Source organism: Papio anubis, chromosome 15 (assembly GCF_008728515.1).
Source record: "Papio anubis isolate 15944 chromosome 15, Panubis1.0, whole genome shotgun sequence".
Classification (NCBI taxonomy): domain Eukaryota; kingdom Metazoa; phylum Chordata; class Mammalia; order Primates; family Cercopithecidae; genus Papio; species Papio anubis.
In genome coordinates this window covers 90,962,856-90,990,855 of record NC_044990.1, presented here as the reverse complement: position 1 = coordinate 90,990,855, position 28,000 = coordinate 90,962,856, and the positions used below count along the sequence as shown (strand labels likewise).

Sequence of the window (28,000 nt, the reverse complement as noted above, 5' to 3'; positions counted from 1 at the left end):
TCTCACTTTAATGGAGAGGACGTGCTGACCTCTGGGGCACGGCTCTCAGCCTTGGGCAAGCCCCTGGTTTTCATGGACCTGTCGATCCACTTGAGGAAGGCGGTGACCTTGGTGTAGATCCCGTACTTCCCCTTCCGGGCGCAGCCCTCTCCCCAGCTGACGATGCCTGTCACGAAGTAGGTGTCCTTGAAGCGGGTGACGTGGGGGCCCCCGCTGTCCCCCTGGCAGGCGTCCTCCTGCTTGGCGTGGTAGCCGGCACAGAACATGTTCTGGGTGATGATGAAGCTGCTGGAGAGCTTGCAGCTGTTGCGGTCCACGTAGGGCACCTCCAGCATCTTGAGCCTGGTAGACTGCCGGCCCTTCTCGTGGGTGCGCCCGAAGCCACTCACAATCCCCGTCTTCTGTGTCATCAGCGTGGACTCGGCCCAGTCGCGCTCGGGGAGGCAGGCGGGCGCCACGTTCATGCGGAAGGTGATGGGGCTCTTGAGCCGGAGCACGGCGATGTCGAAGTCATAGGTCTCCTTTGTGAACCGGTTGTGCTTGATGATCACCTCCACCTCGTGCACCGCCTCGCCGCCCTCCTCCTGCTCCATGTCCCGGTCCCCTGGGACAGACGGGGGGGGACTGTGCTCAGCTCAGCCGGGGACGTGCTTTCGCACATCCGTTGCTTTTTAAGGATTTTTTTTTTTTAATTAAAAATGGCACGTGGTCACTTTTGAAAATTTGGAAAATAAAGGGAAATGCAAAGCAGCAAATAAAAATGACCGTCAGCCTTGCTACCCAGGGAACCACTGGTCATGTCTCACACGTTTGGTTCTTTGGACGGCCGCCACTCCTGTGTCCTTGGGCGGGTGCATCCTCCGTGCCAGTCGTGGGCACCAATGAGGTGTACCAGGGCCAAAGGCTTGGCATCCCAGACTCAGGCTGTGCAGTGTGGCTGCCGGCCAAGAATGTAAAATAGTTGTGCCGTGAGCGTGAAATAGAGACTTAGCATGAAAGAAAATGTGCAGAATGTGTTATTACACCTTTAACGTGATTACACGTGGAAAAAATATTTTCAACGTGTTAAGATAGATTGTGAAAATCTGTATGTGTGTATATGTACATATATACATAATATACATATATAAACATATATGTATGTCTTTTTTTTTGTTACCCAGGCTGGAGTGCAGTAGCACAATCTCAGCTCAGTGGAACCTCCGCCTCCCGGGTTCATGGTTCTTCTGCCTCAGCCTCCTGAGTAGCTGGGATTACAGGCCCGTGCCACCACGCCCGGCTAATTTTTGTATTTTTTAGTAGAGATAGGGTTTCGCCATGCCGGCCAGGCTGATCTCGAACTCCTGACTTCAGGTGATCCACCCGCCTCAGCCTCCCAAAGTGCTGGGATTACAGGCGTGAGCCACTGCGCCCAGCCTGTTTTTTATATTTAAAAATGTATAATAGAACATTTAGTGTTAGAAAAATACCAGTTTACATATATTGCTTTGCATTTGTAGCTTGTGTTGGGTTTGCACTGAGCAGCTCTAGGGTCTAGTGGACAAAGACAGATGCTAATGAAACACTCTCACAAATAAAAATAGAAGAGACAGAGGTGCTTGGTGCTCAGAGTATGTTAAAGAGTGAGGGAGGTCTGGAAGGCTCCCAATAAAAGACACTGAGACATAAAACATTAGCTGGACACAGAGACCCAGAGACCCAGTGGGAGAAGGGCTGGGCTGCTTCCCCTCCCCCTCCCCATCCCCCTCCCCCTCCTCCCAACTCTTCCCCTTCCTCTGCTTCCTCATCTTCTTCCTCTGTGAAACGCCCCTAACCCCCACAAATAGGATTTCAGGATTTTAAGCAGTGTTCCCAACAAATTCCATCAGCTCTAGTGGTCTCTGAAAAGCAGACAGTGACTGTGCCTCCCACCACGGCCCTGGGGGCTGTTGGTCACTTACCTACCCTCACCTTGAATCTCTTGGCTTGGTAGAGACAGTGGGCTGCAGTGAGGATGTAGAACTCGCTCAGAATGGTGCCACCACAGAACCCCTCGTTTTCCTCGTTGATGAGCAGGGCCTGTGACAGACGTGACAGGCTCAGTGTGGCTGGCCATGGACGGGTGTTGCCTGACTGAGAAGCCAGCCCTTCAGGTGGCACTGCCCAGCCCTCCCCATACCAAGCTGTCCTCTCCGGTCTGTCATCCACCCAAAGACAGCTCCTTGTCTGTTTTCTCCGCCTGTGCCACACACTCACTGACACAGGGAGTCACCTCACCTTTCTACCAAATCCATCACAGTGTTCTCCAAAGTCTCAAACACACAACACATCTGCCCGCGGTTTGGAAAAGACGCTCCCTGTGGGAGTCTCTGTGGCAGGATTTCTGCCCGGGACCAGGAGACGCCAGTCTGTGCAGAAACGTCTGCCTCCGCCGGTGCGCCTGCCTGGTGTCCCAACGGTCCAGCAGTGTGAGCCTGTCCCCCACGGTGCATGGACGCCTCCATCCCAGTGACTTCCTGGGGGTCCCTGTGACAGCTCCTGTGAAGGGTCTCCTCCCTGCCAGGGCTTGGAACGCGGATGGTCCCAGGGGAGCGAGCACTGACAGGGCTGCCACAGCTGTCCTAGGGGAGCTGGACTTGCATATTTTGGTTTTCTTTTCTCTGGGGAGTTTCCCGTCCTGTGATAGTGGCTGGGCGCATGTGCAGACCAATGAAACTACTGACAATACCGAGTCTTAAAAGGATTTCTTAAAACATTCATGGCTAGAAAAGGGGTCATCTTTTTGCCTGTTTTTGCATAATTTGTCAACTCATCATCCAGCTTACATGAGGGAAATTCAGGCTAAGACATGAACACCAACCGTTCTTCCTAAAGATGCAGATGAGCCCACTTGCCAAGACTCGAACCAAGAAACAAGAATCACAAACCTCAACAGACTGGGCGAGGGCCCCTCCAGTGAGCCCTCGAGGGCGCCCCGTCTCGGTCCCCCAGCCCGGGACCCCCTCCAAAACCCCGCCTGGGGCTCCAAGTCCAGCTCCTCAGCTAAACAGGAGGCTTTTCCTGCTCATCCTCAGTGGGGTCTCCTGCATTGAGGTTCTTGCCCCAACCACATAGTGCCTGGGATTGGGAGGATTTGGGTCTCAGCTCCCTAACTAGGTTTAGATTTCTGTGTGTCAGTCAGAGAGGGGTTTCATGGTTTCATATCCCACCTACCCAGCGCCTGGCTCAGTGCCTGACATGCAGAAAGCCCTCAACAAACATGCGTTGCAGAGCCACCTCAGTGCATCCCTCTCTGTCTCGCTTGGCTCTTTATAATTAGACAGAGGCTCACCAGCCACATGGCCTGGGGTGGAGGAAGGCCTGGGGGAATTCATGGGGGCGCTGGCAGCTCTGAGATTCTTGCTTGTAGGAGAGAACATTCTGGTTTTGGGCATTGAAAATTCAAGTCCAAGTGAGGGTTGCCAGAGAAAATACAGGATGCCCAGCGACATGGTTTGGCTGTGTCCCCACCCAAATCTCGTCTCGAACTGTAGCTCCCGTATTTTCCATGTGTTGTGGGAGGGACCCAGTGGGAGGTAACTGAATCGTGGGGGCAGTTTCCCCACGCTGTTCTGGTGGAAGTGAATAAGTCTCATGAGAACTGATGGTTTTATAAGGGGAAACCCCTTTTGCTTGTTCTCTGACTCTCTGTCTTGCTGCTGCCATGTAAGACATGCCTTGCGCCTTCCACGGTGATTGTGAGGCCTCCCCAGGCATGTGGAACTGTGAGTTCATTCAACCTCTTTTTCTTTTTTTTTTTTTTTTTTTTTTGAGACGGAGTCTCGCTCTGTCGCCCAGGCTGGAGTGCAGTGGCTGGATCTCGGCTCACTGCAAGCTGCGCCTCCCGGGTTCACGCCATTCTCCTGCCTCAGCCTCCCGAAACCTCTTTTTCTTTATAAGTTACCCAGTCTAGGCCGGGCGTGGTGGCTCAAGCCTATAATCCCAGCACTTTGGGAGGCCGAGGTGCGTGGATCATGAGGTCAGGAGATTGAGACTATCCTGGCTAACATGGTGAAACCCTGTCTCTACTAAAAATACAAAAAAAAAAAACTAGCCGGGCATGGTGGCGGGTGCCTGTAGTCCCAGCTACTTGGGAGGCTGAGGCGGAGCTTGCAGTGAGCCGAGATCACGCCACTGCACTCCAGCCTGGGAGACACAGCGAGACTCCGTCTCAAAAAAAAAAAAAAGTTACCCAGTCTCGGGTATGTCTTTATCAGCAGTGTGAAAACTGACTAATACACCCAGTTTGACTTGAATCAGATAAACAGCAAATAATTTTTAGCATATGTATGCTTCACGTAATACTTGGAACATACACTAAAAGTATTTCTAGTTTATGTGGAATTGAAATTTAGTTGAAAGTCTTGTGTTTAATTTGTTTAATGTGGCAGCATTAGTCTAAATCAACAATCAAAGATTAGGACCTGGTATAGGGGCTCACGCCTGTAATCCTAGCACTTTGGGAGGCTGAGGCAGGAGAATGACATGAATCCAGGAGGTAGAGATTGCAGTGAGCTGAGATTGCGACACTGCACTATAGCCTAGGCAACAGAGCAAGGTACTGTCTCTTAACAAAAAAACCTCAAAGAGTGATTTTCTTTCTTACTTTTCAAAATAAGTAGATGTGTTTTCCTCTGAGGTACTATCTGCCCCCATAGGATTTAAGTGTTTGGGTAAAAAAAATTTCCAAAATTAGACATGAAGCGAGGACACTGACTCTTCTTGCCTCCTGTCAAACAGAAGAGCGGATGGAGACCTCGCCCACCCCCGCGCCGTCCTCTCGCCTGCTGACGCCCTGCCGTGGGCTGTTCCCTGGCTTTAGGCCTCGCCCACCCCCGCGCCATCCTCTCGCCTGCTGACGCCCCTGCCGTGGGCTGTTCCCTGGCTTTAGGCCTCGTCCACCCCCGCTGACGCCCCTGCCGTGGGCTGTTCCCTGGCTTTAGGCCTCGTCCACCCCGCGCCATCCTCTCACCTGCTGACACCCTGCCATGGGCTGTTCCCTGGCTTTAGGCCTCGCCCACCCCTGCGCCATCCTCTCGCCTGCTGACGCCCCTGCCGTGGGCTGTTCCCTGGCCTTAGCCCTGTCTCCTGGTATAGGGGAGGTTTGAGGACACTTGAGTGCCTGACTGCGCCTTCTCCCTCTTTTCTGTTTCATAGGACAGCATCATCCTGGGCACACCACGGGTAGCCACGGAAATGCCCAGTGGGATGGGGGTGAGGCAGACGTTACCCGGGCCCAGCCTCTCCCTCAGCCCCAGCCACTTCCCTGTGGAGCTTACAGCCTCCTTGGCTGCCCAGAGGGAGGCGACAGACAGGTAGACTTGGGTGGCGGAGACCCTCTGTCCTAGTGCAGAACGGTGCCTTCCCGGATTGCTATTCTGAGTGTCGGGCTGGCCCCCCCGAGGTGCACAGCGGGACAGGTGGTCCGTCCAGCAGGCCCGAGGGGCCGTCCCACTGTTACCTGCCAGGGACACTCCCCGTTCTCGCATTCCCGGCCGCCCACGATCCTGATGAGGTTGTTGTCGCCCCTCTCGGGCTGCGTCTGGTTGAAGTCAAGCAGGTCAAAGGGGTTCTCGGTGGCGTCCAGGTCGGCTGCGTCATCCGGCTTCCATATGATGCTGTCGGAGGCTTCCCCGCTGCTGTTGGTGGCCTGGGCCGCTGACCTCTTCCTGCGTTCCAGGGTCTGTTTCCCACAGGGGTAGGGTCCTGAAAGAAAGAGGACGGCCGGGGCCTTCAGCACAGAGAGAGGCTCCCCACACCCTGCACAGCTCACCCTAGTGGAGAGTCAGAGAGCCGGGAGGCAGAGCACGGGGACACCCGGAGGGGCAGTGGGCCTGCAGGGCAAGGCCCCACATCGGCAGGGGTCGGGTCCACGGGTGAGCGCAGCCGTCTGAGCGTTGGCCTCCCCTCACGTGACAGCCTGTGAACACTGGACCCCAGGCAGCAGCCCAGGCAGCAAGGGGAGTATGGGCGTCTGCGATTAGCCTGGAAATGCACCAAGAAGTCAAGAAAGCTTGACGGATGGACAGAGCCAAAGGGGCTGGGCAAAATGGGATGAATGCATCTGGCCAGAGGACGCCGACAGGAGAACCCAGGTGCTGGGCGTGTGCGGCTCCCTGCGAAATTCATTCCAGTGTGCTGTGTGTTGGAAAACTTTTCCTAAAGAAACACTGAAGAAAAAAAAGTTTTCAGAGGCCATGCTACATGTTAGGAAGCTTCCTTTTGTATAAGCAGTTCTCCTGCCTCAGCCTCCCGAGTAGCTGGGATTACAGGCATGTGCCACCACACCCGGCTAAGTTTTTGTGTTTTTTGTAGCGACAGTGTTTCACCATGCTGGCCAGGCTGGTCTTGAACTCCTGACCTCAGGTGATCCACCCACCTCGGCCTCCCAAAGTGCTGGGATTACAGGCGTGAGCCACTGTGCCCGGCCCACCCTTGGTTTTAAATGGATTTGTGATTATTTCTAGAATTAAAAAATATTCGCATGTATGTCAAGAAATGACTTCAGTTAAAATATTTTTTAACCAGCTTAAGCTTGAATGTCATTGCCAGTAGCAAGGTCAGCCACGGTGTCTTTCGCTTGCTGAGAGATTTCAGGCATAGAATTGAAGCAGTGCTTGAAGGATGCATCTGGAACCCGGTCTTTTCTTCATCACTCATCTTTGGAAGTAAATTGTTTTCAGTAAGAAGGATATGAAAGGAGTGACAGAACACTCGGGAGTGACCTGTGTCTGGAGGGGACAGTCATGGCAGCCGGGGGCAGGACACAGTCTAGGGGCTGAGCCGTACCTGAAGCCGGAAGGTAAGCTGGGTCACCAGGCTCTTGAAAAGGCGGGCCTGGGACTCTGCACTTTGAATGTGCCCCTGGGTGAGGCCGACGCTGTGGGTCGAGCCGGCTATGAGTGGGAGTGGGGTCACTGTGCAAGGTGCAGCTGTGACATCTAGGCCCCGCCTTCGGGGGCCCCACCTGTGCTGGCCGTGCGGAAGTGCCCGCAGCCAGGCAAGCCCAGCGTAGGCGATGCCCACGGGGTGAGGACAGGGAGGCTCGTCCCCACCCTGCCCAGTCCCCGGCCTGTCCTGTGCTCACTGCCCTCTGGCTGCTTATTGTCCACATTCATCAAGGAAAAGAAAAACTAAGTTCAATTAACACTGGTCCTGGTAAAAGGAGCTCAGAGCCTGAGCGTCCTCTGCCTCCCACCCCAGCCCCACACCTTAGCTCCAGTTCCTTGGGCCAGCTCTGCCCTTCGCCCGCCCTGGTGCTTTGAACCCTTGCACTGGATCCCCCACAGTCCTAACGCAGACTGAGGGCCTGTGGTGGGCCAGGCAGGCATCGTGCAGAGTGCTCCAGGGATCACCCAAGCAGTCAGGCAATAGTGTGGTCCCATTTGTCAGATGGGGAAGCTGAGGTTAAACAGCACATCTGGCTTACAGAAATAATGGGTCTATTTCCAAACCTCATGGTCTTCATGTTTGAACCACCTGGGCCCAGAGCCCAGGGCTCAGTCCTGTCCGGTTGGTGCCACTGTTACCTGCCAGGCCCACCCAGAACATGCCCACCAGCATGGGCTTGTCCTCCCTGCCCCGGCCCGGCGGCAGCTGGTGTCTGTGGCCCAACGTGCCTCCTACCTGTGGGAATGCAGGCCTTGCCGTTGTCGGCCAGGGTGTACCCCCTGGCGCAGGAGCACACCACTGAGTTCTGCTCCTCGTGGCAGAACTGGTCACAGTCTCCGTTGTCCAGGCTGCAGAGCTTCCGTGTGACTGCAAAGGAGAGGCACATTGACTCCGGGGACAGCTGGGGAAACGGAGGCTGGGCTGGCCCGAGGGTGACAGCCACATCCACTTGCCTGTCAGCCACAAAGCGGCCATTGGGTTGAGCAAAGGGCCAGAGCCAGGCAACAGGCACACTTGCCTCGAAGGGCAACCTCGCGGGTCACGGGGAGTTCGTGGTGCCGTGCCTGGTGGAGCCTGGCTTCCGTGGCAGACGCCAGGCTCCAGGGACCTGCCCCTCACACCTCCGGGCTTGCTGACGCCCCCTGCCCCGTAGCACTCACATTACGGTGACTCCACATCGCTCTGTGTGGGTTTTGATGAAAAAGTAATCACAGTGCAAAGATCAACATGCATGGAATCTTGGAAAACGTTCATAATAGCCCTGGGAGCCTGAGCACGGTTATGCCTCGTAAGTTACCAAATGGTGTTCCAGGGAGGCGCTCTGGACTTACAATGAAATGATGCATAATTAATATTCCCATCAGGGAAAATTCAAAAGTAATCCAATCTAAGAACATGGTATAAAGATGATCAATTAAGTGCTTTAAAAGAAACGCAAATCTTTTTCCTGAGGGAAAATTGATCTAATAGTAGCCTAACTTTTTATTTAAAAATTAACCACCACATTAGAGAAAGCACTTAGTGATTTTTCCGTGTAGAACTAATTAAATGTATCAAGTTTTTATAATTGGACAATCACAAATATTCACAAATATTGACACCTGCATCCACACACATAAATAAGAGGTGATTTAGAATCACTACACAGGAGTGGAATAACAGGAGCAGGAATAACAGGGCAATGCACTTGGCCTTAAGGAAAACAGAGTCCGCTCTTGTTTACACATGAATGGATCACACACTTCTTCCATGTTCTATAGTCTCTCTTGGAGGAGCAGAGAAGTGACTGTGTCTCCCTCATCATACCCCCAAACTGAGTCGTTTGGGGGACATATTGGGGCTTTTCTTTTTCTATTGCTATAGTGGCACAGTGTAATAGAGCCCAGACTTTGTAAATCAGAAATGACTTAAGATTGTTTCATTAGGCATTTTCACTTCTTCCCCCGTCCCACCTGCTACTCTTCAGGGGATTATGATCTGAAGGTATACCAAGCAGAGGAACCTACACAATTCACAGTTTTTGCCTTCGAATCCTTCTAAACAGGTGCAGGTGTACTCCCCAAGGCCGTCTCTACATTTGCCCTCGTTCTGGCAAGGACTGGTCTCACACTGGTCGCCATCTGCAAAGAGAGGATTTCGAAACTGGAGTCTGCGAGCTGTTTCCGGCATCATGGAAACAGCTTTGCTGTGCTAACCTTGGCACTGCTGTTCAGATAACTGGAAAAGGCTTCCCGTTTCTCTGTAAACAACTCCTCCTCTTTGGACTTTATTTGATCCACTCCCTTTTGTGGCCATGTGTACGTGATGCCTTTATCTAGGTGGATCACTGGCCCGGCTTTTTGATTTTTTGCCAGTGTTTTGCAGTGTGTTTACAGTCAGAGGTGACCACAGGGACCAGATGGAAGGATGGAGGAAAAGTGAAAGCCTGATGCTCATTTCTGGGCTGGGCCTTGATGGGAGAGGAGGTTAGGGTTCCTCTTTCCAAATAATCCTGGGGCAAAATGAGAAGGGCACACACTAACGTGGGGCTTCCCATTTCTTGGAGGATTTACATAATCTAAGTTAGAGATAGGCCCAGTTGTCATTCTGAGAAATGTGAATACTGTTACCAGGTAGTCATGACTGATGCCATTTCAGATGCTATTAAGCATGAAATAAAGGTGGTTACCTTAGTCGGGAATCTAATCTTTCATACTCTTTTTTGCTTTTACCGAATACACATGTATTTTAGAAAAGTTATCATGGAATTTGGTATCCTCAAATGAGAATGAACTGATTTAAATATATATCTCTAATTCAATAACAAAACTAGGATTAGTATAAAATTACTATAAAAACTCTTTTACAATAACTATTATGGAAACACCCCGAGTGAAAAAGTCTTAAATGAGTAAAATTTAAACAGAAGCCGAAAGGAAATTCAGGAAATATGTTCAAAATTCAAATGTCCTAATGAACCCCTCTCACTTAAGATTAAAACAGAAAAAATACTGACCTTTGTATTTATTCCAGAATTCATTCTACAAGGAAAAAAGAGATTTAAAAATATATTAGGGAAAACAGAGACATTTTATACCAATAACAACCATAATTAAGTGACTCAAGCTGAATAGGATATTTTCCCCAACAGAAGTCACTTTCAGGAATGAATTGTTCAAGAACTATGCAGTCTAAAGAGGAAAGCTATTCAGATCTTCTGTGTCTGTGAAGATGTGGTTTCAGTCATCTTAAATGAACCATCTTTGTTGAATATTGAAAATATTTTCGGCCGGGCGCGGTGGCTCAAGCCTGTAATCCCAGCACTTTGGGAGGCCGAGACAGGCGGATCACGAGGTCAGGAGATCGAGACCATCCTGGCTAACACGGTGAAACCCTGTCTCTACTAAAAAATACAAAAAACTAGCCGGGCGAGGTGGCGGGCGCCTGTAGTCCCAGCTACTTGGGAGGCTGAGGCAGGAGAATGGCGTGAACCCGGGAGGCGGAGCTTGCAGTGAGCTGAGATCCAGCCACTGCACTCCAGCCTGGGCAACAGAGGGAGACTCCATCTCAAAAAAATAAAAAATAAAAAATAAAAAAAAGAAAATATTTTCAAGTTAATTACCTAGAAAGGGGTTGCACCAAAAATGGCTTGCTCTGTTTGCTACTCCTGAGCTGGTCAATGGATGGTTTTTAGTTGCTATGCCTGAGCTAAACATTCAGATAAGGGTCACATGCTTGTCAATAGTCATTACGTTGAAAAATACTCATTGCTGATTAGCTTAAAACAGGTCATCAAGAACCTAGATTACACTAAAAAACGTCCATAGTCTTATTGTTTTTTAACTCTCTACAGGTGGTTGAATAGTGTCCTCCCTGTTAATTCAGGTCCACCTGCAGCCTCAGAATATAACCTTAATTGGAAATCAGGTCTTTGCATATGTAACTAAGCCAAGGCTGTAGATGAGATCATGCTGGCTCAGTGTGGGCCCTAAATCAGGGAGAACGTCCTTCTAAGAGACAGAAAAAGTCACGCAGAGGCACAGAGAGAGAAGGCCATGCGAAGATGAAGGCAGAGACTGGAGCGATGCGTCTGCAACCCAAGGATGCCCACGATTGCTGGGTGCCCCTGGAAGTGAGCAGAGCGCCTGGGACAGAGACTCTCTTAGACCCTCCAGAAGGAATGAACACTGCCGACACCTTAATTTCAGGCTTGTCTCCAAAGCTGCAACAAAAACTGCCTGTTACTTTAAGGTGTTTGTAGTGCTTTGTTATGGTTGCCCTAGGAAGCAAATACACTATCTTTTTACTTTTTTATTTAAAAAATTCTCACATAGTAAAACCAGTGTTTTGGTGTACACTTCTGTGAATTTCAACCCATGGAGAGACTTGTGTAGCCACCAGCATCATCAGGATGCAGAACAGGTCCATCCTCCCCCAAAAATTCCCCATGCCATCTCCCCCACCTGCCAACCCTTGGCAAGCCCTGCCCCACCACTAATCTACTCTTCATCACAATGATAACGACTTATTGAGAATGTCATGTAAATGAAAGTGTATATTACAGGACCTTGTGAAACTAGCTTTTCATTCAATACAAAGCCTTTGAAATTCATCCAAGTTATTGTTGTATCAATAGTTTCTTACTTGTTGTTACTGACAACTATTATATTGTATGGCTACACCCTGCAAAAGACATTTATCTTACTTCCAGCTTTTGGCAATTAGGAATAGAGTTGCTGGCCAGGCGTGGTGCCTCACACCTGTAATCCCAGCATTTTGGGAGGCTGAGGTGGGTGGATCATTTGAGGTCAGGAGTTTGAGACCAGCCAGGCCAACATGGTGAAACCCCATCTCTACTAAAAACACAAGAATTAGCCTGGCATGGTGGCACACACCTGTAATCCCAGCTGCTTGGGAGGCTGAGGCAGGAGAATCGCTTGAACCTGAGAGGAAGAGGTTGTAGTGAGCCGAGACTATGCCACTGCACCCCAGCTTGGGCAACAAGAAGACTCTGTCTCAAAAAATAAAAATTAAAAAAAAAAAAGACTAGAGTTGCTATATACATTGATATACAGGATTTTATGTGGAAATAAGTTTTCATTTCTCTAGGGTAAATGCCCAGAAATGGGATTGCTGAGTCATGTGGTAACTTTATATAACTTTGTAAGAAACTGTCAAACTCCTTTTCAAAGTGGCCGTGCCATTTTGCATTCCCACAAGCAGTGTATCAAAGTTCTGCTTTCTCCGTATCTTAACCAGCACTGTTATATGTCAGTGTGTTTTATTCTATAAGTATGTAGTCATTTTCATTGTGGTTTTTATTTGCATTTCTGTAATAGCTTATAATGTTGAGTATATTCTCACATGTTTATTTTCTATCCATATATCCTCTTTGGTGAGGTGGCTGTTAAGGTCTTTTGTTCATTGTTTAACTGGGTGTTTATTTTCTTCTTTCAAGCTGTAAGATTTCTTTATATATTCTGAATATGATTCCTTTGTTGGATATGTGATTTGCAAACATTTTCTCTTAGTTTGTAGCTTCTGTTTTCATCCTCTTAACAACAGTTTATTTTTGAAGTGCAAAAGTTTTTAATTTTGATAAAATCCAATTTATTATGTTTTTCTTTTATTAATCATTCTTTTGGTGTCATGTCTAAGAATTTTTGCCTAGCTCCACGTCATAAATTTTGTTGTATTTTGTCCTAAAAGTTTTATAGTTTTGTATTTTATCTTTGGATCTATTATCTATTTTGTGTTAATTTTTGAAGTTTAGGTCAGGTTTTTTTTTTTTTTTTTTTTTTTTTCTTTTGAGACAGAGTCTCGCTGTGTCACCCAGGCTGGAGTGCAGTGGCGCGATCTTGGCTCACTGCAAGCTCCGCCTCCCGGGTTTACACCATTCTCCTGCCTCAGCTTCCGAGTAGCTGGGACCACAGGTGCCCGCCACCACGCCCGGCTATTTTTTTGTATTTTTAGAGACGGGGTTTCACCGTGTTAGCCAGGATGGTCTCGATCTCCTGACCTCGTGATCCGCCTGTCTCGGCCTCCCAAAGTGCTGGGATTACAGGCTTGAGCCACTGCACCCGGCCCAGGTTCTTTTTTTGCATATAAATATATAATTGTTCCAACACTGCTGTGGTCTCAACATGCCCCCCATACATATGTTAAAATTTAATCAACGATGTAATAGTATTAAGGGTGAGATCTTTTTTTTTTTTTTTTTTTTTTGAGACAGAGTCTTGCTCTGTCGCCCAGGCTGGAGTGCAGTGGCACAATCTCAGCTCACTGCAACCTCTACCCCCCGGGTTCCCACCATTCTCCTGCCTCAGCCACCCGAGTAGCTGGGACTACAGGCGTCTGCCACCACGCCTGGCTAATTTTTTGTATTTTTAGTAGAGACGGGGTTTCACCGTCTCTTACGCCTGAACTCACTATTCTGTTCTACTGAGCTATGTGTCTATTCCTTTACCAATACCACCCATTAATACCTCTGCAATTAATGTAGCTTTACAATAAGTCTTAAAATCAGGTAGTGTGGCTCCTCCAATTTTATTCTTCCTTTTGAAAATTGTTTTAGCCATTCTAGTTCCTTTACCTTTCCATATAAATTTTATAATCAGCTTGCCTCTATTGACTAAATTTTGATTGGCAGTGTATTGCATTTATAGATCAAATTAGCAGAAATTGATATCTTAATATGTTGAGTCTTTCAATCCATGAACATTGTATGTGTCTCTATTTATTTAGGTCTGTTTAAATATGTTCATTGGAATTTTGTAGATTTTGGGATAAAGATCCTTTATATGTTTTATTAGCTTTACATATAAGTATATAATTTTCTTGGAAGCAATTGTAAATGGCATTTAAAAATTTTTGGCTTACAACTAACTGTACATTGCCACTACATAAAAATATTAAAATATGTGTGGTGACTTTGTATTCTGTGACCTATTACACTCATTTGTAAATTTTAGGAGCATTGATATGGTTTGGCTGTGTCCCCACCCAAATCTCATCTTGAATTATAGTTCCCATAATCCCCATGTGTAGTGGGAGGGACCCAGCGGGAGGTAACTGAATCATGAGGGTGGTTCTCCCATGCTGTTCTCATGATAGTATGTTCTCATGAGATCTGATTTTTTTTTTTAAGAGGATTCCCCCTTTGCTTGGCTCTCATTCTTCTCCCTCCTATAGCCATGTGAAGAAGAATGCATTTGCTTCCTTTTCTGCCATAATTGTAAGTTTACTGAGGTCTCCTTAACTATGTGGAACTGTAAGTCAATTAAATCTTTTTTCCTTTATAAATTACCCAGTCTCAGGTAGTTCTTCACAGCAGCATGAGAATGGACTAAAACAAGCTTTTTTCCCTTTCACATTCTTTAGGATTTTCTATATACATGATCATGTCATCTTCAAATAGTGATAACTTTATTTCTTTTTCTTGACTGATTGAAGGTCTTCTTTAGAGCTAGGGCTTCCAGTATAATGTTAGATTAGGAGTGTTGGGAATGGACATTCTTGTGTTATTCCCAGTTTCAGGGACAAAACATTCAGTTTTCACCTTTAAGTATAATATCAACTGTAGAGTCTTTGTAGATGAACTTTATTATGTTGATAAAATTCCCTCCTATTCATACTCTGCTGATAGGTTTCTTTATCCATCATAAATGGATGTTAAATTTTGCCAGATTTCTTTGTTGCATCAATTGACATGATTATGTAGATGTTCTCCTTTGTTTATATGGTGTATTACATAATTATTTTTAAATATTGAGCCAGGCATGTGTGCCCTAGATAAACTCACTTGGTCATGGTATATTATTATTTTAAAAATATATTGCTGCACTGTTTGCTAATATTTTGTTGAGGATTTTCATGTCTAGGTTCATGAGAGATATTGTTATGTAGGGTGGTTTTCATTTTCAATATTTGTCTGGTTTTGACATCAGGGTAATGCTGGCCTAAAACAAACTGAGAAGTGTTCCCTCTTCTATTTTCTAGAAGAATTGTATAGAGTTGGTGTTCTTTTTGAAATGTGTGGTAAAATTCTACCAGTGAAACCATCTGTACCTGAACATTACTTTTTCAGAAGGTTTTAAATTAAGAATTGAGTTGGCAGTTATCTATTTCATCTTGTGTATGTTTTGGTGGCTTGTGGTGTTGAAGAATAGTTTCATTTCATCCAAGTTGTTCAAATCTCATCCAAATTTATATGTGTAGAATTGTTCAAAGTATTTTCTTATACATTTAACATCTGCAGTTTCTGTAGTGATGTCCCCTCTCTTCCATTTCCAACATAAGCCCTTTTTCTTTTTTTCCTGTCAATTTTGTTTGAGTTTCATCAGCTTATTAATTTTGCCCATTATTTTTGTTTTCAATTTCTTTGATTTCTGCTTTTTCAATTTCCTTTTGGTTTTTTTTCTAGTTTATTAAAGTAGAACAATTTGAGACCTTCTTTCTTTTCCCATATGAGCGTTTAATGCTATAAATTTCCCTTGAAACACTGCTTTTTTAGCTGCATCCCACAGATTTTATGTTACATATTCATTTTTGTTCCGCTCAAAATACTTTCTTACTTCCCTTAAAATTTTCTCTTTGACTCACAGATTATTTATACATGTGTGGGTTAATTTCCAAGTACTTAGGGAAGTTTCCAGTTATTTTTCTGTTAGTAATTTTTAGTTTAATTCCATTATGGTCAGAAAACGTACTTTATGTGAGTTCAATCTTTTTATTGAGGTATGCTTTAAGACACAGGATATAGTCTACCTTGAGGAATTTTCCATATGTGGAAAGAAAGCATACTTTGCTATTGTTGAGAATCCTATAAATGTCCGTTAGATTCAGGTCAAGCAATGTCTGGAAGACTGGAGGAGAAAGTGATAAACTCACAGTCAGTTGTATCATATCATACATCTAATTCTAATATTATTCCTCAATACACTGTGATTTACTTTTTAGGGTCCTCAAATAGCTGCTGCATGCATTCTCTCCATGTTTTGGAGCTACACTCAGTGGGAGAGGCAGTGTGGAATGTGCTTTCTTCATCTTATCTGGAATTGGAACTTGTTGATAACCTTTAATTCAGCCATCTCACTCTGGAGAAGCCGTTCTTAGGTGATAATCTAGAAGAAATGCATGCATATGTGTTTTACTAATAGCAATATTTAGAAATAACTTATATGGCCAAACTCTGAGAGAGTAAATGCATCATACAATAAAATATAGCTTAGCTATAGGGTAGCTATATAGAAGTAAAGAAGAGTGTCTGAGAAATGATGCTGAGTGAAACATAAACTTGGATCAGCATTATTTAATTAAAGAAAAATTCTACCAGTGGGAAAAAATACATGTATATATAAGGAATATATAAGGAGTAGTTGAAAATAGTTCTGAAAATTCTAATTTTTTTCTATTAGAGAAAAATCATTTATTTGCTAACAAGGAATAAAAAGGAATTCTTAATTGAAGAATTAGAGTAGACCTTGATCTTTTGCAGAAATACAAAGATATCTGAGTCACACAACTTAGACAATTAACATTTCCTAGAAAGAAGTGTCAATGTTGTGTTTCCATTTTATTAGTGGTTGCCACATTCTTTCTTGTCTTCAAGTTTCATGCCAGGAGGCAGAAATATTTCCTTGATGTTGTGGGAGTCTGTGAGAAACATGGTAACACATTTGATTGTCATGCTCCAACTAGCTGTGGGCAGAAGCCCATATTCCAGGGTTGTACAGAAGCTTTCATCTATGAATGTGGCCTCACCACCTTCACTGGCCTTGTCTTGTTTGTCAACAGCTGCTGCTGTTGCTGCATGGAAACAGCTATCTTCATGACAAATAGCTCAAAGTGCTCAGTGAGACCCTCTTAGAATGATCTATTTGGTCAAAGAGCTCATTATCTGCAGGTGATAACAGATACATGTGGGACTGATGTAAGTCACTTTCAGGAACTCCTTGACAAGCTTATCAAGGAGCCTGGATGTGTTCTGAGGTGGAAGACTTTCAAAAGCTTTTGTTATATAGACATCACCAAGAATTTTTTGAGTTTCTTCAGTTCCAAAGAGGTTAGTTTCTGATAGCATCACACCCAGCACTTTTTCAAGCTCTTCTACCACGCTGATTCTCCAGAAGGGTGAGAAGTCAACCCATAGGTTTGGTTTTCTGAGCCATCTGGATGGTGGGTGACCTTGTAACCACCTGTGATGTGCTTCATCCCTGACATAATCTTATCTTGGATTTCAATGAGATCATGATAGTCTGCACAGACCATGTAGGGTAGCAAATCAAATACATTCTCTTATTTCTTAACTGGCATCCAATTGCATAAATCCAGTCAATGCTACTAACCAGCATCTTAAGGTAGAGCCCTGGAGCAATTCTCAAATACAAGTTAATGCCCAGCTTGTTGTGGCAGGTGATGAAAGGCTTAGCCCCTGCTACCCCGGGATGACGTTCATCATGAGGGTTTCAATGTCTAGAAATCTCAACTCATCCAAAAACCTTCTCACATATGTGGTGATCTTAGGGTAGATGATACACTGGTTTCTCAGAAAGTCACTCAGGATCAAGCCCAAGTACTCAAATAATATTGGGTCTCCTTTTCTTTGAGGCTAAAGTAAGGATGGGGCAACCTGTGAGCCAGGAGACAGCCGTGCAATTTTGCAAGGGCTGATGCTGAGCTCACCCTTCTTGCTGTTTCCCAGATTTTCCTGGACTCTGAGTATGTCTCCCTGAGGCAGTTTATTTATTGACTTATAATTCCTAGACCTGGCCATAATTGCAACTTCACCCTGGTCCGTGGAGGTCACCAGAAGATGAACTTTCCCCAGCTCTTTTGGCATGGATCTTCAGGGTGACATCAGTCAGGTGGCCTCAGGCTGCAGGCGACTGCACTCCTGGATGAAGCAAGTGAGTGATGTCCACATGGAAGCTGCAGGGGCCTTCCCCAGTAACCTTCGGCGGTGGCCTGCGCTGGGGGAACCTGTAAGGGGACTCCGAGTTTCCATTCGAGGCCATAGTCAGTGGTGTGGCTGACGGCACCAGCCGCGGCTGGCCTAGCTGTTGCTCACTGAGCTCCGGCTTGGCCCCCTTGAGGCTACTTTCTTCTCTTCAGCTCATTCCTGTCAGTTGGGGATCACCGCCGCCCACTTCCGCTTCGGAGCCCTGTCCTGCAGGCACCTTTTCTGAGGCCTGGGGTGAGGAATTCGAGACCCCTCAGCCATTTCCAGGTTCGACCGCAGCCCCGCCCGCCTCGTCAGGGGAGAGGGGGCTGGCGCCATCCGCGCGGAGCTGCTGCGGCTGCGTAATCGCGGCCTGGTGTCAGCGCGCTCCTCCTACTGCGCAGGCGCAGTGCTGGGTTCGCGGCCCAGCCTCAGTGCTGGGTTCGTGGCCTGACGTAGGTTGTGCGCCTGCGCGCTGGCGCTCTAGGCTGTGGCTCTCAGCAACTACGGAGGGCAAGGCCGGAGGCGGGCTGAGGGCGTGGGAGGGCACGGGAGGGCGTGGGAGGGCACGGGAGGGCGTGGGAGGGCACGGGAGGGCGTGGGAGGGCACGGGAGGGCGTGGGAGGGCACGGGAGGGCACGATCTCAACTTACTGCAACTCGGCGAGGCACTGGCCCAGGCCATGATTATTGGTTTTTAGGTTAGCATTTTATTATTAAATGGACTTAACTCTGGCAGAAGCCCTGTGACCGTCAAGGGACTTGGGCGCATCCCTCCCCGCTGAGTCCTCGCTGGGAAGGAGTCAGCGCGGGGGCGGCACTGATGTCCCTGTGGACAGGACTCGGCCGAGGCCTCGATTCGCCGGACCCCGCCCCGGAAAGCCCCCGCGCGCTGCCCCTTCCTCCAGGCCGCCCCCTGGAGCTCGGGCCAGCCAAGGGCTGTGGTCTGAGCTCCTTCCCCACAGCCCAGCCCCAGCTCTTACCGTCTTGTCAATGTCCTCGAAGACCTCGCGGGCCTCTTCGTATGAGCAGGTCTCTTCCATGCACTCTCTTTCAAGGTTTCCTTTCTTCAGCTCTTCAAGAAAGGAATTGGACCTCCTGACCCTCGCCAGGACGTTGTTGGCCTGCTCCCTGCGGATGAACACTGGAAGGCAGGAAGGACAGGGTTAAAAGCTCCGGTCGCCCTCACCCAGGTTCCCCTTCACCCAGACTCCCCTCACCTGGGCTCCTTTCACCCAGACTCCCCTCACCTGGGCTCCTTTCACCCAGACTCCCTCTCACCTGGGCTCCTTTCACCCAGACTCCCTCTCACCTGGGCTCCCGCTCACCCGGGCTCCTTTCACCCAGACTCCCCTCACCTGGGCTCCCCCTCACCCGGGCTCCCCCCCACCCGGGCTCCCCTCACCTGGGCTCCCCCTCACCCGGGCTCCCCCTCACCCAGACTCCCCCTCACCTGGGCTACCCCTCACCCGGGCTCCCTTTCACCCAGACTCCTCCTCACCCGGGCTCCCCCTCACCCATGCTCCCCGACTGCGATGCCCCTTGCCACACCCACATCACAAAAGGCGGATCATTCTCTTGTAAACCAAAAATAAAATTCTAAGCCCCCAACTCACTGAGTGGACCGCTCCTCTCTGCCAAGGGAATTCCATAGGAACCTGAAAGACTAGTTGAGGCTATGAGGGGAAGTGGGTCCCACCTGCCTCATTATTTCTTTCTCCCGTTGGAATTCAGGCACAGCTGACCAGCATTCACATTAAGAGACCTTAAGGCTGACCAGATTGTTTGTAGCAATAAGATACCAGTTTCCAACCTGATTTCTCTAGTATAGGACCACATGACATATAGCAGTCCCTAAAACAAATGATTTTACTCCAAATTGTATTTCTTTGACATATTTTGAAATGGCCCTGCAAAGCTGTTTCAGGGAAATCCACATTCTGTAGAGAACCCCCTTACCTTTCCAGGTCTTTTTCTGAGCTGAGAGTCTAGCACCTTTTTTTTTTTTTTTTTTTTCTCTTTAAGATGGTGTTTTGCTCTGTCACCCAGGCTGGAGTGCAGTGGCATAATCTCAGCTCACTGCAACCTCTGCCTCCCAGGTTCAAGCCATTGTCTTGCCTCAGGAGGAGATTCTCCTGTCTCAGCCTCCCGAGTAGTTGAAAATATAGGCAAGCACCACCACACCCAGCTAATTTTTGTATTTTTAGTAGAGATGGAGTTTCACCATGTTGGCCAGGCTGGTCTTGAACTCCTGACCTTAAGTGATCCACCCGCCTCAGCCTCCCAAAGTGCTGGGATTACAGGATGAGCCACGGTGCCTGGCCATGAGTGTAGCACCTTTTAAAGGTCCAAGAGGAAACAGTTGCCATCTCTTGCCTCTAAGAGTGGCCACCTGTGAGTCTTCATCTACATGACAAGAACCTTGGTCTTTATCTCTTATCTTAACCCAGATACTCCTTTCTGTTTATTCCAGGTCTTTAGATAATAACTTTCTTTTTTCTTTTTCTTTTTTTTTTTTTTTTGGACAGTCTTGCTCTGTCACCCAGGCTGGAGTGCAGTGGCACGATCTTGGCTCACTGCAAGCTCTGCCTCCCAGGTTCACACCATTCTCCTGCCTCAGCCTCCCGAGTAGCTGGGACTACAGGTGCCCGCCACCTGGCCCAGCTAATTTTTTTTTTTTTTTTTGTATTTTTAGTAGAGATGGGGTTTCACCGTGTTAGCCAGGATGGTCTCGATCTCCTGACCTCGTGATCCGCCTACCTTGGCCTCCCAAAGTGCTGGTATTACAGGCGTGAGCCACCGTGCCCAGCTGATAATAACTCTTTCAACTGATTGCCAATCAGAATATCTTTGAAGCCACCTAGGACCTGGAAGCCCCCACCTTCCCCTTTTCTGGAACGAACCAGTGTACACCTTATGCTTATTGACTGGCGTCTGCATGTAACTTCTGTCCCCCTAAAATACATAAAATCAAGCTGTGACCCGACCACCTTGGACACATGTTCTCAGGACCTCCCAAGGCTGTGTCATGGGTCATGGTCCTCACATTTGGCTCAGAATAAATCTGTTCAAATATTTTACAGAGTTTGGCTTCTTAGTCAACACTTTCCTCAGGCACTTTGGGGACTGTGGAGGGAAATGCCCATCTCCCTCCCCCGCCCAGTTCTCTATGAGGTACAACATGAGGCACCTGCTCTAGACCCGCGCACCCTTCTCTGGAGAAGTAGACACATCCCATCCAATCAGCTCACCAGCCTCCTCACATGCTCATGCTGGCTCAGGCTGGCCACTCAAGCCCCCTTCCTTGAATTCTCCCTCTCCAGGGTGCTTTCAGCCCACTCTGCTCTGTGCTTTGGCTCAAACTGTGCCCCTTCAGCCTGGCCCCACTCGTCTTTAAGGTCTTTGCTCTTTGTTATGTGGGGATTGGTGGTGCTGTTTCGATTACAAACTATAAAAGTACAATTTATAAAGTGCCAGGACACACATACTTGCCAACTTTCAAGAAATAGTACTTATTAGTATTTCCTAAAAAACAGTACTTAGTACAAAGTGTTCTATTTGATTCTACTCTTTTTTTTTTTTTAATTTTAATACTGAGTTGATTTCATGACTGGCAAATGAGTCTTGATCTGCTGGTTAGAATGCCCTGGATCTGAGAGTCTGTGTCCCTCGCAGGGTGTATGTCTGTGGGCTGTGCTGTCCCCATCTCTCTGCCTGTGTCTCCTCTGTCTCTCACCCACTCCTCCTCCTCTTTTCATTGTGATAGCCTCAGTTTCTTTTCTTGGCCCTCTGTAGTCTTTTTCTGTACTTTTTTCCACTGAAAAATTAAGTGTCTCACTACGAGAAAGATGACTCTTCCAACTGATCTCTCCAGCACTGACTTTTGTCCTGAGTTCCATGTTTTCAACTCTCACTATGACAGATGCCTTCCCTCATCTCGGAACTCCAAACTCTCCATGTCCAACATTTAAAACAAGACAATCTTGAGTTTCAAAAACATCTTAGTCACTTATTTATTATTGGCAGATGGGAATTATAATACCTACTCTTCGAGTTGTTTTAAAGATTGTGTAAACTAGTGTTGAGTTTGGAGTTTGGTGTACAGAAGGTGCTCAGTAAATCTTGGCTTCATTCCTACCTCCAGTTACTTTACCTTCCAAATTCCCCATTTCTTTTAGTGACACTGACATTGTCCCACCAGCGCTAGGCTTAGATTTATTATTTGTTGGCCCTGCCGCATTACTGAGTGTCTGCTCCACTCCCACACACTTGCTCTGAAATGCAGCCCACACATGGCTCCTGCAAGTCTGCACACCTGGCTCCCTGCAACCTGCAGCCTCATGTCACCTCCGCTCCACAAAAGGCACTAAGGAAGCTGGGGGGCAGGGAATGCCCATCTCCCTTGGGGCCCCTGGCTCTCGTGTTGGGATGCAGCCTCAGACAAGTTATCCAAGCCTGGCTTAGTGTTTCCCAAACTGGGACTTGCAGACCTCCTGGGCTCCAGTTGGGGTCTCAGTGTTCTAATGCATTTCCACGTGAACACCTCTCTTGGTCCCTTCTCTCTTCCCCTTGGTCTCCTTCCTTGTGGCCATATTGACATACACCTGGTTTTCTCTCTGCTGCCCTAGAGCCACAGTGACGGTTCACAGACTTGCCACAAGGCTTGGTCCCCACTCAACCAGGGCCTGACGTGCTCACTGTCTCTGGTCAGTCCCTCGCGCCTCCTCTGACCTCTTAGAGGAACTCGCTGTTCTGCAATGCCAGCCACAACTCTGTTCCCCTTGGCATCCACCCCCGGGCATCCCCAGGCTGACTGACCACTAAGAATGCACTTTTCCTTTGCAGCCCTTGTCCGATTCCCGCCTTTTCCCATCTCCCTGAAACCTGCTCAGCTCTCCCCAGCTCATGGGGGTGGGACACTGCCTATAAGGTTGAGCTGGACTGTGTGGGGAGGAGGATACAGGTGGCAGGTACGGGGTGGAAAGGGTGATGCAAGGAAGTCAAGGACCACCCAGAATCTGCCTCTAGTGGTCTTGGAACAGAGTCCAGGGTCTTCCCATGGCCAGGCCTCCCAGGCTGCACCACCTTCAACCCTGCCCTCATTCATCTCTCTCTGCCACACTGGGCTCTGTGCTGACCTTGGCTGAGCCCAACACTCACACTCCAGGACTTTTGCACCGGTCACCTCCCTGTCGAACATTCTTTCCACAGATACCCACGTGGCTCAACCCCAGCTCCCCCTCCCCGCAAGATCCTCCCTGACCACGCCCTCTGACATTGCCCCAACTCGTGTCTCTTCCATCCCCTTAACACTGTGCTATTTGTCTTCTAGCGCCGAACCCCTCTCTGACATTACGTGCTGACAGGCTCATCCTTCCCTCCGCTGGAAAAAGACGTGGCGCATTTGGTCCCAGCTGTTTCCCCGTGCCTAGCACGGCCGGAACTTAACCAATATGTGCTGAGGGAATGAAGGAAAGACTGCACACCTGGCTCGGCCCTCTGGACTGAACCTGGGCGCTTCTGCTATGGCTGAGTCGCATCAATGCTTCATTCAGACTGAGCAGGCCAGGCCTCGGCCACGTGGCCACACTTTCTGATGTGAATAAAATGGGATTGGCAAAACGAAATGAAAACGTGCCAAGGTTTTTAGACACTTGTCTCCAGAAATTAATGGAACACTCCAGAGCTCTGATATGGAGCGTCCAGATTGGTAGACGTTTGTTGTGTGGGTTTGTTTCTTCAGAAGCCGTGGGGAGCATTGCAGTCCTTGAGCACACGGTTGTGTTTGTGGTTTTGGCAACATCAGTGAATTCCATAGTGAGCAACTGCATTTGAGCAAGTTTTATCAGCAAGCAAAATTTTCAGTCACTAAGGTCCAAACTCATGAAGAAGGGACTTAAACTTGCTGAATGTAAAGACTGAAACTGAAGCCACGTAGCTTTAATGATTGCCAGTGCAACAGCGGTGGTTTAAAGGCTGGCACTGCAGGTGCTCTGCATATTCTGATTTTATTAACATAAAAAATTGGATTGCAGAAAACACTCACAGGTGGCAGGACAGGGCTGAATAACATCCCTGCAAATTCATGTATTTCCCAGAGCCTCAGAACGTGACCTCAATTGGAAATAGAACTTTTGTGATGTATTTAGTTAGGAAGACATTTTATGGGATAGGGTGAGCCCTAAATCCAATGACTGGTGTCTTTCTGAGAGAAAAGAAGACAGAAAAACAGCCATGGTGAGAACCCCACTCAATGATGGAGGCAGCGATGGGAGCAATGCTCCCAAAAGCCACGGGCTCTGAAGCCACTGGCACCCTGAGGCTGGGAGACAGGCTCGGAGCAGACTCTCCCCCAGCCTCTGGAGGAACCAGCACCACTGACACCTTGATTTTGAACTTCCAGCCTCCAGAGCTGTGGGAGAAACATTTCTGTTGCTTTAAGCTACTTGGTCCATGGTCTTTTCTTATAGCAGTACCAGCAAAGCAGTGCTGAGGTCCCACTGTCCCAGAAGAGCTTCCGTGACAGGCAGGACAGCCGAGTTCATTTAAAGGCTGAACTGCAGATGCTGTGCGCATTCCGATTTTATTAAAATCAAAAGTGTGCACAGCAGGGTCCTGGCTGGGACCTTCTGCATTCAGCCCCACCCACCCCACAGTGCAGCTGCCGAGGTCTCTCAGGCGGAGTAGGGGAGGGAGATGGCCTGGCCCTGGCTCTCTGGGGCTCACCATGTCCACCCAGGGTCCAGGCCGGCCCCCAGGGACACCACAGGCCATGGTCATGGGTCAGGTCTGCATCACACAGCTAAGGGTGTCAAGACCCTGTGGACCAGAGGTCCGTGAGGTGGGCGCCTGCATTTCCCATTGGCAGGAAGGGAGGCTGGCGCTCCACCAGGACCCCGCGTGACTCCCCTAGTTTCCTCCTGTGGGTCTGGGTGGGCTCCTGGCCTGTCCTCTCATCTCCACCCTCTGCTTCTTCCCAGGAAGAGGAGTCCTGCCAACTTCCACTCCCAAGAAGCCAGAGCAGCTTCCAGAGCCTCGGGCTGGGCTTAGGATCTCAGAAGCCCCGAGCATTCTGGTTGCAGAATTTTCTACCAATGCAATGAAGCATCTGTCTGTTTGCAGAGTGGCTTTGCTGTCGACGATGACGGCATGGGCCCTTCCAGGGCCTTGTTGCACCTGCGCTGATCTCATCGCACCACACGCATCACGGTGGGCTCCTGCACGGGGCGGTGTGGCCTGAGGGGCGGGGAGAAGGCTGGGCGAGACGGAGCCACACAGTACCCCATGAAGAGTTCCGTTCTGTGCGGGAGACGGGAAGACATGGCTCAGGGGACAGAGGCTGGGGAGGGTAGGGGACTGAGGGTAGGATGGAGAAGACCCCCGGGTGATGTGACTGGAGCTCCAGGCCACCAGGCGGAGGGGCCGTTTAGGTCAGCGATGCACTGATGATCCACTCAGCCTTCCCGGGAGTCTCCCCTTTCCACCCCACGAGGGTCTCCCCTGCTCCATCTCTCCCTCACACACTCCCTTCCCAGGCCTGGGTCCCCTTGGTGCCCCTGCCTGTCCACTTTATCCAGGATGCAAACAAGTCTAGGGTCCCTGTCTCTCATGTCCCCACCAGAGGGGCCTCCTCTTCCTCCGCTGCCCCCAGCCTTGCCTGGCTTCTGCCCTTTCTGGGCCTCTGCTTTTGGAGAGGCCTGGGGGTCCTGGACAGCCCTGCTGCTCCCACCTGTCCAGCTGTGCATTAGGCAGCCCCTTCCCAGGCGGAGCCAGTCCCAGGGTGGTGGCACTGGCTCGGCTCAGCCTCCTCTTCCCTGGGAGCTCCTCTGCTGTGCCCCTCGTCCTGTGCCTCCCTGTGGTGGCAGACGGCCAACTGTCCTGTCTTTGCCTGCTCCCACCTCTCCCTCTGTCTCTGTCTCCCTGTCTATCTCTGTCTTTGCCTTTTGGCCTCCCATCTCACTGTCTCCGTTTCTCCCTCCCTCTCCCTCTCTCCCTCGCTGACCCCGTCCTTGTGTTTTTGTCTCTGTGACCTCTGATCCTCCCGTCTGACTCTCAGCCACAGGGAGCCACAGCTGGCCTTGAGGACACCCTTGGCTGGAAAGGCCAAGCCCAGCCATCTGAGGCCAGCCTCTGACAGAGGCCAAGACACCCACTGTCCAGGCTGCGGAGACGAGAGGGTTTCCCCAACTGCCGCCCCTCCCTGCTCCCCAGGGCTGCCTTTGGGCCTGAAGGGCGGGGGGCACTTACGACTTTCCCCGGGCAGCAGGAGGCTGGCCAAGAAGGCACTGAGCAGGACGAGGTGCAGTGGGCGCCCCATGGTGTGGCCGAGTACCGTGTGCCTGTCCTCACTGGGACAGACTGCCGGAGCAAAGTCCACGCCCCGGCCGGGATGGCTGTTGTGCGGCTGCTTGTCACTTGGCTTAGGCCCCCTGATTGGAGCCGAGGCCCGCTGGCGACGCAGGGGAATGACCACGCTGGGAACACAGCCACTCTGGCCCCACCTTCCCCAGGCAGAGCTGGGCAGCCGGAGAGGCCCCGCAGAACCTCATCCTCATCGGTCACCAGGTCCGCGGGCGCGGGGACTTTCTGTTCTAAGAATAAAAACATCATTTCATGCTTGTTTTGTAGTTTCCAGATGTTTACATCTAGCTCTCAGTCTTCACAATCACATAAAAATATCATTTTTCCAGAACAGAAAACTACGTCTAGAGAGCACAGAAGCCGGAGCCCGGGGCCACCGGCAGTGAGTGTGGGGTCTGAGCCCAGGACTTCTGCCCCAAGGCCCTGCTTGCTTCTGGGCGGGCCCTTCCGCTCACGGCCATTCTCTGGGTGGTGTCCGGTGGTCTGATGTCACGGGGGTCTTGGCATCTGCACCACGGTCTCCCACAGGCCAGGCTGGTACCTGCCCCACCCACCCCCAAACCTTCTGTGTCCACATGGTCCCAACATGTACTTCTGTGGGGAGTGGCCCTCCCCTGACCATCTGGAGGGACAGGCTCTGTCTGAAACCCCTCCTGACCTGCCCACCGCTGGCCACACTGTTCCGAGGCTGAGAGGGCTTCGGGGCTCATTCTCCAGCACAGAAACCTCCTGTCACCAGGTCCCTGAGCGTCTCCGCTCAATGGCTGTGGGAGTCACCGGGAGGTGCAGCCAGGATTTTTGCTTCTGGGGTCCCTGGAATAAATGGTCTAAAACTTGGCCAGTGTGACAATCACTACCTGCTATGCCGTAGTGGCCGGAGCAATGCCCCTAAAACCTACAGTGCTGGCCACTGCCTCACGGTGTGTCTGCCTTGATGTGTTGCCCGTCCCGCAGCCACCTGCACCTGGGCCTGGTGTGCGCACATTGTGCGTCATTGTGCCTGGCACACAGGAGGTGCTCACTGGGCCCCACCCGACTACACAAACTGATGGCACTGGGTGCCAACGCCAGGGTGGCCTCCCACGGTGGGCACCACGCACAGCCCAGTCCTCTGAGAGGGGCCTTCCTGGTGGCACCAGATGTCTGACTCCTGCCTCTCCTGGTCTCCACACTCCGACATCGCCTCTAGGCACGTTTGTATGGAGAGACCAATGTGGTGTGTGCACCAGCAGCAGGATGCTCATAGCAGACATGCAGTCTTTGTCATCAACGCTGGGTGGTGATGCTGGCTTTGGAGGCCCGAGCCTGCCGCCTCGTCCCACCCTGTCGCAGGCCCATGGCCAGTGGCCTCCCTGTATTCTATCTCACCACTCACAGAAAGCTGGAGCTGAGCCATGGCAGGTGGCACGTCCTATAAGAAATGTAGCCTTCGAGGGTGCCCAGGCCCTTCAGCAAAGTTTCTGGAGAGTCCTGGGCCCCCTCCTTCAGCAGCACCGTGAGGTAGGTGCCTGCATTTCCCATTGGCAAGAAGGGAGGCTGCCACCCCACCAGGACCCCTCATGACTCCCCAGTCACTCAGACAAAAGAGAAAGCAGAGCCAGCTCTGACCTGATCAGGGCCCGCCACTGGCCCCCGTCCCTGTGTGGGGGCATTAGGAACTGGGGTCTGGCCAGGGTCAGCCAGCATCTTCGGCAGAGGTCCTGACACTAATCCTGCTGGGCTTGGCGGGTCAGCTGGTCTGTCTGGCTGGACATCTCTGTCACGGCCACTCCATGGACACTAACGTGGGTGTGTTCCCATAAAACTTTATTTA

At 49.6% G+C, this 28,000-nt stretch overlaps 1 protein-coding gene across 1 annotated transcript; it reads right to left on the bottom strand.

The window, feature by feature from the left end:
* Positions 1–2: 2 nt before the first annotated feature.
* Positions 3–26,143, bottom strand: F10 (coagulation factor X). Its single transcript, NM_001168976.1, is given in 8 exon segments — positions 3–604; positions 1,941–2,058; positions 5,480–5,724; positions 7,645–7,776; positions 8,916–9,029; positions 9,905–9,929; positions 18,810–18,970; positions 26,074–26,143. Coding segments are annotated over 8 exon segments (1,467 nt in total).
* Positions 26,144–28,000: the final 1,857 nt, after the last annotated feature.